At 45.4% G+C, this 13,122-nt stretch overlaps 1 protein-coding gene across 3 annotated transcripts in view; it reads right to left on the reverse strand.

Moving 5' to 3' along the window:
• The window catches only part of ABRAXAS1 (abraxas 1, BRCA1 A complex subunit), a 125,263-nt gene that overhangs the window by 13,172 nt on the left and 98,969 nt on the right, over nucleotides 1-13,122 (reverse strand). Inside the window, exons 1-4 of one of the 3 annotated variants that reach the window (XM_069978194.1) lie at nucleotides 5,452-5,470; nucleotides 5,175-5,348; nucleotides 3,218-3,308; nucleotides 1,521-1,557 (exon numbers count right to left, since the gene is read on the reverse strand). In XM_069978194.1, coding sequence (XP_069834295.1) covers nucleotides 1,521-1,557; nucleotides 3,218-3,308; nucleotides 5,175-5,276 — 230 coding nt within the window. In that variant the 5' untranslated portion in view covers nucleotides 5,277-5,348; nucleotides 5,452-5,470. Of the gene's footprint in view, nucleotides 1-1,520; nucleotides 1,558-3,217; nucleotides 3,309-5,174; nucleotides 5,349-5,451; nucleotides 5,471-13,122 lie in introns of those variants that run through there. The other 2 variants (XM_069978193.1, XM_069978195.1) reach the window with 2 other exon arrangements.

Consider the following 13,122-nt stretch of genomic DNA (forward strand, 5'->3'; position numbering starts at 1 on the left):
CAGAGATCCTGGTGGCACTGGGAGAGTAAGGAAGTCAAGTATCACACCTGCCTGACCACATTTGGGACCCTCTGAAGAGAACCTATTAGCAGGTTTCAGTTATAAAAAATGCTGCCAATCCTACAAAGAAGTCAGGAAGGGAACTTGTGCCACACATGAGGTCTCAGTCATATAGAATCTTGTATTACAATTTTACTCCTCTGATCTCTAACCTGAGTGAAGCCTCTGATCCTGTCAGTGCTGCTGTATAATCCATTAAATACTGATGAGCATTGGAGCCAAATGTTATCAGGCCAGGCATAAGCAGTCAACTTAAAGGAGAAGTCCAGTGAAAATTTTTATTTAAGTATTGTATTGCCCCTCAATAGTTATACAAATTTCCAATATACACTTATTACTGGAAATGTTTATCAAGTATTTTTTCCCTGCACTTTCTACTGCATCAAGGCTTCACTTCCTGGATAACATGGGGATGTCACGACCCGACTCCCAGAGCTGTGCGGGCTGTGACTGCTGGAGAGGATGATGGCAGGGGGACACTGAGGGACACATAGGGCACTTGGACAGACACTGAGCATTACTCTGCCATCTGCCAACAGTCGTACAGCTCTGGGAGTCGGGTCGTGACATCACCATTTTATCCAGGAAGTGAAGCCTTGATGCAGTAGTAAGTGCAGGGAAAAAGCACTTTATAAGCATTTCCCGTAATAAGTGTATATTGGTGATTTGTATAACTTTTGAGGGGCAATACAATACTTTAATAAAAATTTTGACCGGACTTCTCCTTTAAATGTGATGAGGGCTCTGGCCCAGCTGTGACTCCTATAGCTACACCACTGTCTTAAGTGTATCAAGGGGGCAGACTCTTCTTGTTAGATGCTCTGGGTACTCTGTATTTAACCCTTACACTCAGCTATGAATGATAGCTTTAGTAATCTGCTAAAGCTAAATGCTGAATGCTCTAAATACAGAGAGGAATGAGCAACTAACGAGGGTACCACAACCAGGGCGCTTGCAGCGATGGCCAGGAGCTTCAATAATGTTTATCTCTACCATGCAAGCTGCACGACTGGGACCAAATGTATGTATGGACTCCTGTCCCTGACCTCTGTAGAAGCCCGTGAGTAACTTTCACACCTCAAAACTGCTGCTAGGTCTTCATGGCCACTTTCTTTCAGGGACAACACGACTCTTGTCTCCAGTAGAGGTGCGGTTTGCAATTAAGCTCCATTCACTTCAATGGAACTGAGCAGCAAAACCCCAACCAAGCTGGAGACAAGAGTGGTTAGCGCTGGATAACCCCTTTAAAATCTGAATATACTAAAAAGGGACAATTTTCTCAATTGTGATTAAAACATAAGAATATATAAAATCTTATTTTGGTTAAATATATGAATGAATATAGAGGTAAGGCAAAATCTTTATAAACCTGAAATACTAAAAGGGAATGTTTTTCATAGTGACAATCATAAGATCATGCCCTATTATATAATGTGTGTTTTTTTCTATCATTTACAAACCTGCACAGCTGATAAAATGGAATACTTCTTTGGATATCTGTGAAATTAAAACAGAATATGCACAGAGTTACAACATTGAACAATTACACAACTACAGAAATGGAGAAATTACTGGAGCACAATGGATGTCCAATACCCCCAACATTACTGGCTTATTCTTATATAATCATACACTACACATGGAAAATCTGTTCCAAAGTTGGAACAAAAAAAAGCACCGTCTACAAAAATTGGTGCAAAGGGAAGGTATTATTAGACTGAATAGTAACATTCCATATTAAAGGATTAAAGTGGTACTCCAGCTAAATGAATTGGTGTCAAAAAGTTATACAGATTTGGAATTTACTTCTACAATAATACCTCTGTTCTCCAACACAATCGATTACGGAAGGCTGTTACATAACCAAGATGTGTGTTCCCATAGGGAACAATGTGAATGTGTTTAATTGTTTTTTCACTCCATGGGTCAGGTGCAGAGCGCCCCAGCCCACAGAGTGTAAATACTAGCATCTTGCACCACTACTTACTGTAAAAGAGCAGGCATTCCCGTCACAATGACTGTGTTCCCCGTGGCAGAGAGGTACCAGCGGGGCGGCTGTTTAAACTTGACGTGCACTGACCGCTGATACAACTCAGCGCCAAATTCACACTGGTTGGTGGCGAGTTCTAGAAAGAATAGAGTGGTGGGAGCAGCACCAACTACGGGGACTCCACTTCAGGCCATCGGCGACTGTGCTTCAGCACCAGCCGCCCTCTCCACCGCTCACCAAGCATACAGCCTGCTCTAGTTGTGGGCACCAAGGCAACCAGGCGCTGAAGCACGGGCCTTGGTGGCCTTAAGATGAGTGCCCGCAGCTTGGGCAAGTCGATGGAGGTATTCCCCACAGCATGGAGGAGCCCCAGCCATGGCGGGTGAATGCTAAGGCCGGTGCCAGCTCGCACCACTCTGTCCTGTTAGAACTCAGCGCTGGCCAGTTTGAATTTGCCAAATTTGATCAGCGGCCGCCCCCTCCTACCTCTCTGCTGCAGGGATTCGCATCATTATGACGGGAATCCCTGCTCCTGTAACCTTGGTGTCCGAAGGCCTCAATAACCGTCAGCTGAACAATAGTTCAGCTGACAGCTATCTCCCTTGATTTTGTTCAATATCAAACAAAACTTCAGGGGTAAATTTGTTCAAATACCAAAGTGTTCAAACACTTTGTAGTATTATTTAAAAATCTCCAGTCTTCCAGTGCTTATCAGCTGCTGTATGTCCTGCAGGAAGTAGTGTATTCTTACCAGTTTGGCACAGTGCTCTCTACTCCAGAGCAGTAGAAAATCTCCATAGAAAACCTTCTCCTTCAGACTGGAAAGAATACACCACTTCCTGCAGGACAAACAGCAGCTGATAAGTACTGGAAGACTGGAGATTTTTAAATAGAAGTAAATTATAAATACATATAATTTTCTGACCTCAGCTTAATTACATGCTATAAAAAAAGAAATCTTGTATTGATGGGCATCAGCTATATAGATAGCTAACATATGACCGCTGCCTTCAGGTGTATCTTTGGCTCAGAGCATTTCATGTGACAAAGGTAAATTTTATTTAGTCTGAACCCTATTGTTACTTATAGGGAAAATCAAAACTACATAAGATGCCGAGATGTTGTTAAAGTGACTTAAACACCAAAGAACTATTGTGCTCCACATACCGATGGTGTAAACCACTTGTACGTCACTCATCTGAGAATCAGTGATGTTATCCTTTGCTTCTCCCTTCACAACCCCAAGGAGAAGTCCTTCCTGTAAACAGAAAAATATTGCACAGTACTAGAGCTGGTAGGGTGGGACCACATACCCCAAAATCTGCACCTCTAAACCTGGGCCTGCTCTCTGTGTAGGGCTGTATCATACTTGGGTATAAGGACTTATTCCGGTGTTCTGTAATCCACAGAGGTTACAGAATGTAAAGCTGCGCGGTGGACTCGCAGCGCTCCCGGCATCATGTATCAAACAGCTCTCTCTGCATCATATTTATACATGAAGCTGGGAGAGCTGCGAGTCCACTGCACAGCTTCACGCCTGAGAATAATGCCTTAGGGTAGACCCACACACACCGCACAGAATTTTATACTGCAAAATCTCCTGCAGATCCTTTGTCTGTGATTTTCAATGAGAATACATACTCGCAATGGGATTGGCATCACGTTGCAAGTATGTAAGGACAGCCCATTTAAAGGGGTTATCCAGTGCTACAAAACATGGCCACTTTTGTACCACTTTTGTCTCTAGATTGGGTTTGGTTTGAAACTCAGTTCAATTGAAGTAAATGGAGCTTAATTGCAAACCAAACCTAAACTGGAGACTAGAGTGGGGCAAAAGTGGCCATGTTTTTGTAGCACTGGATAACCCCTTAAACCCCCAGACCGGCAGGAGCATACTTTACCTGTTCCATGATCCATCTTGTTTCGGGGGCTCCCAGCATCTGGATGTCCCGCTCAGCCAATCAGTGGCTGTGGCAGGGCAGAGGACTGATTGGCTGAGCAGGACGTCCAGTCGGGGACCCCCAAAGCAGGCCGGATTGTGGAGCAGGTAAATGCAGCTTAAAGTGACTGTACCACCAGGCCCAGGCTGAAGCACTGGAGGGGGGCCGACCCACCCTTAGTGGGAGGAAACCCTAGCCCCTCCATGATAGGGTTCTATTGATTCTAATGGAGTCACGTCATGGAGGGGCTGGAGTTTCTTCATACTAAGGGTAGGTCGGCCCGCCCCCAGTGCTTCAGCCTGGGCCTGGTGGTACATTCACTTTAACAGTCCTAATTAGTGGGCGCGGCAATCGGCCCGAGCCTGCTAGTAGCCGCGGTCCCGGGCTGCAGATAGCAACAGGGATCGTGGTAGTTCAGAGCAGGGTCGCAGCGTCCCTCTGGACCCCCCCCCCCCCCCCCAGCGGCACCATGACGTAAATATACATCATGGCTCGTTAAGGGGTTAATAGCGGCCGTTATTCCACGAACAGTGGCCGTTATTTATCTTCCATGCACACAGATGCAGTCTGTTCATCCTTGCTGTGTATGGAAATCAATGCTTAAAGGGGTACGCTGGGCTGGGGGGCTTTTTTTTGCCTATAGCGGGGGAGGAGGTGGATGAGGGCAATGACGTCCCCTTACCTCCCGGGTTCCAGCGCCATGTCCCGGCCGCTTTATGATCATTGACGCGGGCTTGAGACGTAACGTTTCAAGTCCACTCAGCCAGTCAGTGGCAGGGGCGGGATCCCACCTCTACCACTGACTGGCTGAGTGGACTTTAAACGTCACGTCTTAAGCTCCTGCAGAGAACCCCTTTAATTAATTTCCATACAAACCCCAAAAGGGCCGTAAGGAAAACAACGCTCCTGACGGCCGCACGTGCAATACCTGGTGGGGTTCGGCCAGTATAGGATGTTTCCTACTGAGAAAAAGTATTCCTCTCCTCAGCTGAGCACTTTCTGGTAACATGAAGGCTGTGTGTAAGCCATGAAGGAGAAGTATTGCTCCTGCAGAAACACACCAGGCCCCATGTGGTGAGTATGGATAGGGAAAAGTAACTGTGTGGATGTGAGGAGGCGTCATACATTACAGCTCAGGTGGTGATGCCTCCATGCAGCACAGCCGGCCAGTCCTCCATACTCACCGAGTCTGAGCCGGAGCTCCCATGCTGGAAGGTGAGGGCGCCAAACACAAACCCAGACATCAGCGCCCTGGTGCTCTCCCCCATAGCCATGGCCGCTACCATCCCTGTCTATACGGGCTGGAGGCTGCTGGCTGCGCCGCCATGTAACATGTCTCTGAAGGACACCTATTCACACTGGAAGAAAGAAGAGCGCGTTACAGGAAGTATCTCCAGCGGCTCCTCATACACACAGCATCACAGAGACAGAGCAGGCAGATAGGCTAGAAGAGCGCCGCACCAGAAGAGTAGCGACCTCTGCTGGACAAACTGTGGATCAGCAGCTCCCCAGCTCCCCAACATGAGGGCTTTACCGCTGCTGCAAACCTATTCCAGCCTGATCCGCCCCGTGTCTGACAGGATGGAAACAGCTGGAGAGCTCCAGGATGGGGAACACCTCACACACTCTTTGTCTTTGGAATAAAAAGGACACAAAACATTTTGGTGCAGTCTTTATGGCTTTTTCCTCTATGTTTTTCTACAAGTAGTTAATATTTTTGTGGCATTTATTCCCCATTACTAGTCATGTGGTACTAGGCAATTTAGTGAACAAGGTGATTCTCAAAGCTGCTGATAGCTCCTGGTAGTAAGGATTTCTGTGGGGGAAAAAAAAGACAAAAAAACACCGCACACATTTAAACATGCATTTTTTAAAGGGTTTGTCTGGGGAGCAGAAGATGGCCAAAGCCTTCTGCTTTCCACCAATCACTTTTTGCAAAGGAAAGGTGTACTTCTGAGAAGTAGAGGGAAGGGTCTAATAGTGCGATTACACAGGTAGATTTATCTGACAGATTTTTTAAAAACAAAGCCAGGAATGGATTTGAAAAGAGGAGAAATCTCAGTCTTTATGAACCGTTCCCTGTTTATATTCTGTTCCTGGATTTGGCTTAAAAAATCTGTCATATAAATCTGCCTGTGTAAACGCACCATAGTGGTGCATTTACACAGACAGATTTATCTGACAGATTTTTGAAGCCAAAGCCAGGAACAGACTATAAAAAAGGTGCAGGTCATAAAGGAAAGACTGAGATTCCCTGTCTTTTCAAGTCCATTCCTGACTTTGGCTTCCAAAATTGGTCAGATAAATCTTTCTGTGTAAACGCATCATAATGCTAAGTTTACACGAGGCGATTATTGGTCCGATCGTACGATTAACGATTTCGAAGTAACGTTTTTTTTTTAATAACGATCAGCGTTTAGATGGAACGATATATCGTACAGAAAATTCGTTTTGCGATCGCTTAAACCTATCGCACACATAGGTAAAATCAGTGAACGACTGTTTACACAGAACGATCGGTGAATTTTTTGCGAACGACGATTTATGAACATGTTAAAAGATCAAAATGAACGATTTTTCAATCGTTCGCCGCATTTACACGTACGATTATCGTTCGAATTTGATCGTTATCGCGAAAATTCGCCCGATAATTGTTCCGTGTAAACGTAGCATAAGTCTGGTTCATGGCATGCAGGCCTGGTTTCCGTTGTTGCAGCGATGATGGGGATTTAGGCTGCATTCCCACGTTCTGTGTTCAACACGGAACACAGACGTGGAATGCCTGCAACGGACTTCTCCCCCCGCCCAGGCAGCATCTGTGATAAGATGCTGGGAGTGGGGGAACTGTACAGATATGCACTATGCTGTAATGACAGAGCTGTGCTATGTCTGCCAAGACTTGAGGCAAGAACAATGTAAGACTAGAAAGTCTTGTGTGGTTTGTGTGAAACCCATTTGCAATGAACACTCGGTAGCAAAGACAACATGCATTACTTGCGAAGAAAATCAATAAAAAAAGTTTCTTACATTTTCTTTTATAATGGTCTTTTATATAAGGTTTTTTTTACTTGTTTATAATAATAATAAAATAGCATAATCATTAAAAAAAATTATTCTTTTTTCCTTGCATTATCTTCATTCAAAATATATGAGGGTACATTTGTACCTATGCAGCTTATGGCTACGTTCCCACTACGTAAGTTTCCGGCCGTAGCGCGCTCCGTGAATAAGCGGACGGAGATTTACGTAGTTTGCGTACAATGGAAAGTATACGATCTACGGCTGCACAGTTCACACTACGTACAAACTTACGCCCGGATGGTATGCGGCGCCGTAAAAAATGAACCAGACCATTGTTTCGGGACGGAAATGCTGTAACTTACACCCGTAGCGTAACATGCGGTCCCGTACGTAGTGGTGATTTCTTCATTTTAACACCTTTTTGTGCCGATCCAAAAGGTTCTGTGGGGTGTCCGGGGCTAGGCGAAGATATCCAAGTAAAAGACCGCTGTCAGATCGCCACGTACGCCGCTCGGGAAGCGTACGTAGCTTACGGGCGTAAGTTTTACACGTATATGTCCGGCCGCGAAAAATATGCGGCCGGACATATACATAGTGTGAACATAGCCTATGGATGCAAAAATATCTCGACCCCTTATCTCGGAAGGGGGTGAAGATATTTTATTGAAATTTGGCCAATATATTCTGGGCCAAAACTGCAGAGATGTCACGAAATTTCAGCCCTCTACGCCTTTTCAAAAAAAAGTTATTGCAATTTTAAAACAGAATAGGTACAATTGTACCTAGTCAGACGGACAAGGGTTAAAGGGGTATTCCGCTCAAACTAAACTTTTAACCTCTTAAGGACATATGACGTACCGGTACGTCATATGTCCGCACTTGCACTTCAAAGCGGGGCCGCGCGGCGGCCCCGCTTTGAAGTGCCGCGATCCCGGGTGCCGCGAGTAGCCCGGGACCGCTGCTATTAGCGGGCACGGTCGGATCGCCGTGCCCGCTAATTAGCTAATCGGAGGCAGCTGTCAAAGTTGACAGCTGCCTCCGATTACCGGAGGCAACGTTTCCCTGGTGTCTAGTGGGGGAGATCGCTCCTCCGGGACCTTGTCCCGGAGGAGCGATCTCCGTTACTGATGCCGGCCGGGGACGCGTCCAAGATGGCGCCGTCCTCGGCTCGGCACTCGTTCGTTTTCGGCTGCAGCAGCCGAAAGCAAACGAGTGCCGATCTCATGGATCTCTGCAGCATATCTAAGCTGCAGAGATCTCTATGAGAGATCACAGTGTATATACTAGAAGTCCCCCAGGGGGGCTTCTAGTATATGTGTAAAAAAAAAAAAAAACGTGTTGTTAATAGTAAAAAGCCCCCTCCCCTAATAAAAGTCTGAATCACCCCCCTTTTGCCAGGTTTTAAATAAAAGTAAACAAATAAATAAATAAATAAACATGTTTGCTATCGCCGCGTGCGTAATCGCCCGAACTATTAATTAATCACATTCCTGATCTCGTACGGTAAACGGCGTCAGCGCAAAAAAATCCCAAAGTGCAAAATTGCGCATTTTTGGTCGCATCAAATCCAGAAAAAATTTAATAAAAAGTGATCAAAAAGTCGTATATGCGCAATCAAGGTACCGATAGAAAGTAAACATCATGGCGCAAAAAATGACACCTGACACAGCCCCATAGACCCAAGAATAAAAGCGCTATAAGCCTGGGAATAGAGCGATTTTAAGGAACGTATATTTGTTAATAATGGTTTGAATTTTTTACAGGCCATCAGATACAATATAAGTTATACATGTTATATATCGTTTTAATCGTAACGACTTGAGGAACATGCATAACAAGTCAGTTTTACCCCAGGGCGAATGGCGTAAAAACACATTTCCCCCAAATAAAAGAAATGCGTTTTTTTTTTCAATTTCACCACACTTTGAATTTTTTTCTGGTTTCGCAGTGTACTTTATGCAAAAATTCAGCCTGTCATTGCAAAGTACAATTAGTGACGCAAAAATAAGGGCTCATGTGGGTTTCTAGGTGGAAAAATGCAAGTGCTATGACCTTTTAAACACAAGGAGGAAAAACCGAAAAAACGCAAAAACGAAAATGGGCCCCGTCCTTAAAGGGTTAATATGTTTCTGATCTTGGGGAGAACAATAACAAAGAGCCTATTCTTACATTTCCGCGTTTCACTGGTGTCCTCTGCCTCTGAATGAACTATCCCGCCTTCACTGCCAAGAAAGACTCATCTCAGCAGTGACAGCCTGCACAGCCAATCACTGGCCACCGCACTGTCCTATCAGTGAATGGCTGAGAGGACTGTCAGTGCTAGACGAGTCCATCTCGGAACTGGAGGCAGGATTGTCTGAGCCAGGGTGTGAGTGTGAGCATGGTTATGCCAGGATATATACCCACCCTCTCCACATCTCAGAAGGCTTAAAGGGGTTATCCAGTGCTACAAAAACATGGCCACTTTCTTTCAGAGACAACACAACTCTTGTCTCCAGTTCAGGTGCAGTTTTCAATTAAGCTCCATTTACTTCAATGGAACTGAGTTTCAAAACCTACACCCAAACTAAAGACAACAGCAGGGGGAAAGTGGGCATGTTTTTGTAGCGCTGGATAACCCCTTTAAGCTCCATTCACTTCAAAGGAACAGAGCAGCAAAAACCCACCCAAGGTGGAGACAAGAGTGGGGCTGTCTCTGGAAGAAAGTGACCATGTTTTTGTAGCGCTGGATAACCCCTTTAAGCCCCTATTACACGCGGCGATGAGATGGACTAAGCGAGCGCCGACCTTGTTCTCCGCTCACTATTACACAGAGTGACGGCAGCAGATCACTGCTATCGTGATTGTTGATCTTTCAACGTGTTGAAAGACAACGATCAGCCGACATTGCTTCATGTAAAAGGGCGTTTACTTGTGGGATGTTGATTTACAGGAAGTGAGTGCCGGGAGCAGAAGGCTTCAGCTGTCTCCTCAGACAATCCCCCTAAATGCCACTGTGTCCAAGCCCCATCTTACCTCAAGATCTGAATAGGCATTTCATTGGTTTATTATTACATCTCTAAAAATACCAGAATTTTGCTTTGAGCGCAGAACTAAGAGCTTTGACAAGTGAGATTTTATTCTGGATTCTCAAATAACCGCTGAAATACTGGCAGGGTGCAGTCACAGCCATGTTCACACACAGTATTTTAGACTTTATTGTCAGGTGTTGTTATGCTCAGCTTCTTATTTAAAGCGTCGCTGTCGTTATAACTTTCAAGAACTAAATCAGAAGGTTATGTGATATAAAGCAAGTTTGCAACTTACATTCTTTAGATTTTTTTAGTTATCATTTATAACAAAACTATACTTACTTGTATCCAGGTCCTGTCTCCTGAAGGCAGCTCCTTAGGGAAAAAAAAAAATCAAGTAGACCCTCCTGTAGGTTCATGGAGGATTGGTGGGGTGCACTCACACTGGAAAGAAAAGCTTAATTGTCAGGGTGCTGAGAACCCCGCCAGTCAGGTTTAAAGTAGTCCCGCTGCTCCAGCACATACACAATAAACAGCCAGAAGCAGTTGGCTACGCTCATTGTGTGGTGGTGGTGCCCCATGTAATAATGCCCCCGGTTCCGCCCATACAGTAATAATGCCCCCAGTGCTGCCCATATAGTAATAATGCCCCCAGTGGTGCCCATATAATAATAATGCCCTTAGTGCTGTCCATACAGTAATAATACCCTTAGTGCTTTCCATACAGTAATAATACCCTTAGTGCTTCCCATACAGTAATAATAACCCAAGGGCTGCCCATATTATAATAATGCCCCTGGTGCTGCCCACCCAGTAACAATGCCCTCAGTACTGCCTATACAGTAACAATGCCCTTAGTACTGCCCATACAGTCACAATGCCCCCAGTGTTGTCCATACAGTAATAATGCCCCCAGTGCTGCCCATATAATAATAATGCCCCAGTACTGCCCATACAGTAATAATGCCCCTAGTTCTGCCCATACAGTAATAATGCCCCCAGTGCTGCCCATACAGTAATAATGCCCCCCAGTGCTTCCCATACAGTAATAATGCCCCCAGGGCTGCCCATATAATAATAATGCCCCCAGTACTGCCCATACAGTAATAATGCCCCTAGTTCTGCCCATACAGTAATAATGCCCCCAGTGCTGCCCATACAGTAATAATGCCCCCCAGTGCTTCCCATACAGTAATAATGCCCCCAGGGCTGCCCATATAATAATAATGCCCCCAGTACTGCCCATACAGTAATAATGCCCCCCAGTGCTTCCCATACAGTAACAATGCCCTTAGTGCTGCCCATATAATAACAATGCCCCTAGTGCTGCCCACACAGTAACAATGCCCTTAGTACTGCCCATACAGTAATAATGCCCCCAGTGCTGCCCATACAGTAATAATGCCCCCCAGTGCTTCCCATACAGTAATAATGCCCCCAGGGCTGCCCATATAATAATAATGCCCCCAGTACTGCCCATACAGTAATAATGCCCCCCAGTGCTTCCCATACAGTAATAATGCCCCCAGGGCTGCCCATATAATAACAATGCCCCTAGTGCTGCCCACACAGTAACAATGCCCTTAGTACTGCCCATACAGTAATAATGCCCCAAGTGTTGTCCATACAGTAACAATGCCCTTAGTGCTGCCCATACAGTAATAATGCCCTTAGTACTGCCCATACAGTAATAATGCCCCAAGTGCTGTCCATACAGTAACAATGCCCTTAGTGCTGTTTAGACAGTAATAATGCCCCTTGTACTCTATGCGCTAATAATGCCCCCCTGTTGTAATTTTTTTTTTTTTCAGAGACAAGTGTACTTTGTAATGATGCCTTTAAATCTATTATAAAATGTGTGAAGGAAATCCAAAAATATTATTTATGGTAAAATTGGGAAAATAAAGCAATTTTGAAACTTTTTGTTTGTTTATTTATTTAAATTTTGAAACTTTTTTTATCCTGCCATTTTCTCCCTCTCTTTGGTTTACACTGTTCAGCGTGCAGGGACTCTAGTGTTATATTTCAATAGATCGGACAATTAGGAAGCTGCGATGTATAATATGCCTATTTATTTTTCAATTTAATTAATTATTTTTAATTTTTTTTTTTTATTATGGGGAAGAGGACTGATTTAAAGTGACACTGTCACCTCATTTCTGGACTTCTCTACATAGCTGTAAAGCCTAAATTCTGCTGTTTTCATACCTTAATTTATAATAGATTTCTTGTTTCTTGGTCCAGTGAAAAATGCTTTTTATCACTGGTGGATTGGGTTTTACAGCTGCAGCGCCACATCACCCAGCCCACATCGGTACCATAGGCCACGCCCTTCCACAACGTCATCGGTGTTCAGGCCCCCTCTAGGCCGGCCCTCTAGTGAGCTGTGACACAGCAGGGTTGATCTGAAATACCGACAGATAAGACAATTCCTTTTAGTCGGTAATCTGGGTGGGAGGCGTATTCTCTGTATGGCCGAGGAGAAGGTGGATGATAGCAAAATGACGTCCACTTACCTCCCCAGTTCCAGCTGATACGGTAACCTCGCCCCTGGCTGTTTCCTGGAGACAGGCCTTGAGATATGACATTTCAAGCCCATTCAGCCATTCAGGGTCCTGCCTCTGCTGGGAGGATCATGGGGACTGGAGTAGCGTGATGTGGGCCCCATTGCTGGAACCTGGAGTCTGCTGCATATGGAGCGCCCCTACTGCTAATGACTGTGGCCCACAATCCCGCAGGCGGCAGTCATTCAACTATTCCCAATACAACCCCCCCCCCCCAGGACCCGCCGGTGCTGCGGTATCGGTCCCTCGCACCAGCTAGTTCTCCCACCACCATCAGGAGCTGCCGGTGCCCACAATCCTGTCGCGCCCCCCCTTCCCGTGGGGCCCACCGGTACAATGGCACAACAACTCCCAGCATACCTTCTTGTGAGGAGTTGTTGTGCACAAGTAGACATGCTGGGACTTGTTGTGCCAGGAGGCTGCTAATGCATTACAACTCCCAGCAGCATACCTCCTTGTGCACTACAACTCCCAACACACCTCTGTGTCCACTACAATTCTCCAAAAGTTCTGAGGGGAATCAAGGGACCGACTCC

The sequence above is a fragment of the Dendropsophus ebraccatus genome, chromosome 7 (genome assembly GCF_027789765.1).
Source record: "Dendropsophus ebraccatus isolate aDenEbr1 chromosome 7, aDenEbr1.pat, whole genome shotgun sequence".
Taxonomy (NCBI): Eukaryota; Metazoa; Chordata; class Amphibia; order Anura; family Hylidae; genus Dendropsophus; species Dendropsophus ebraccatus.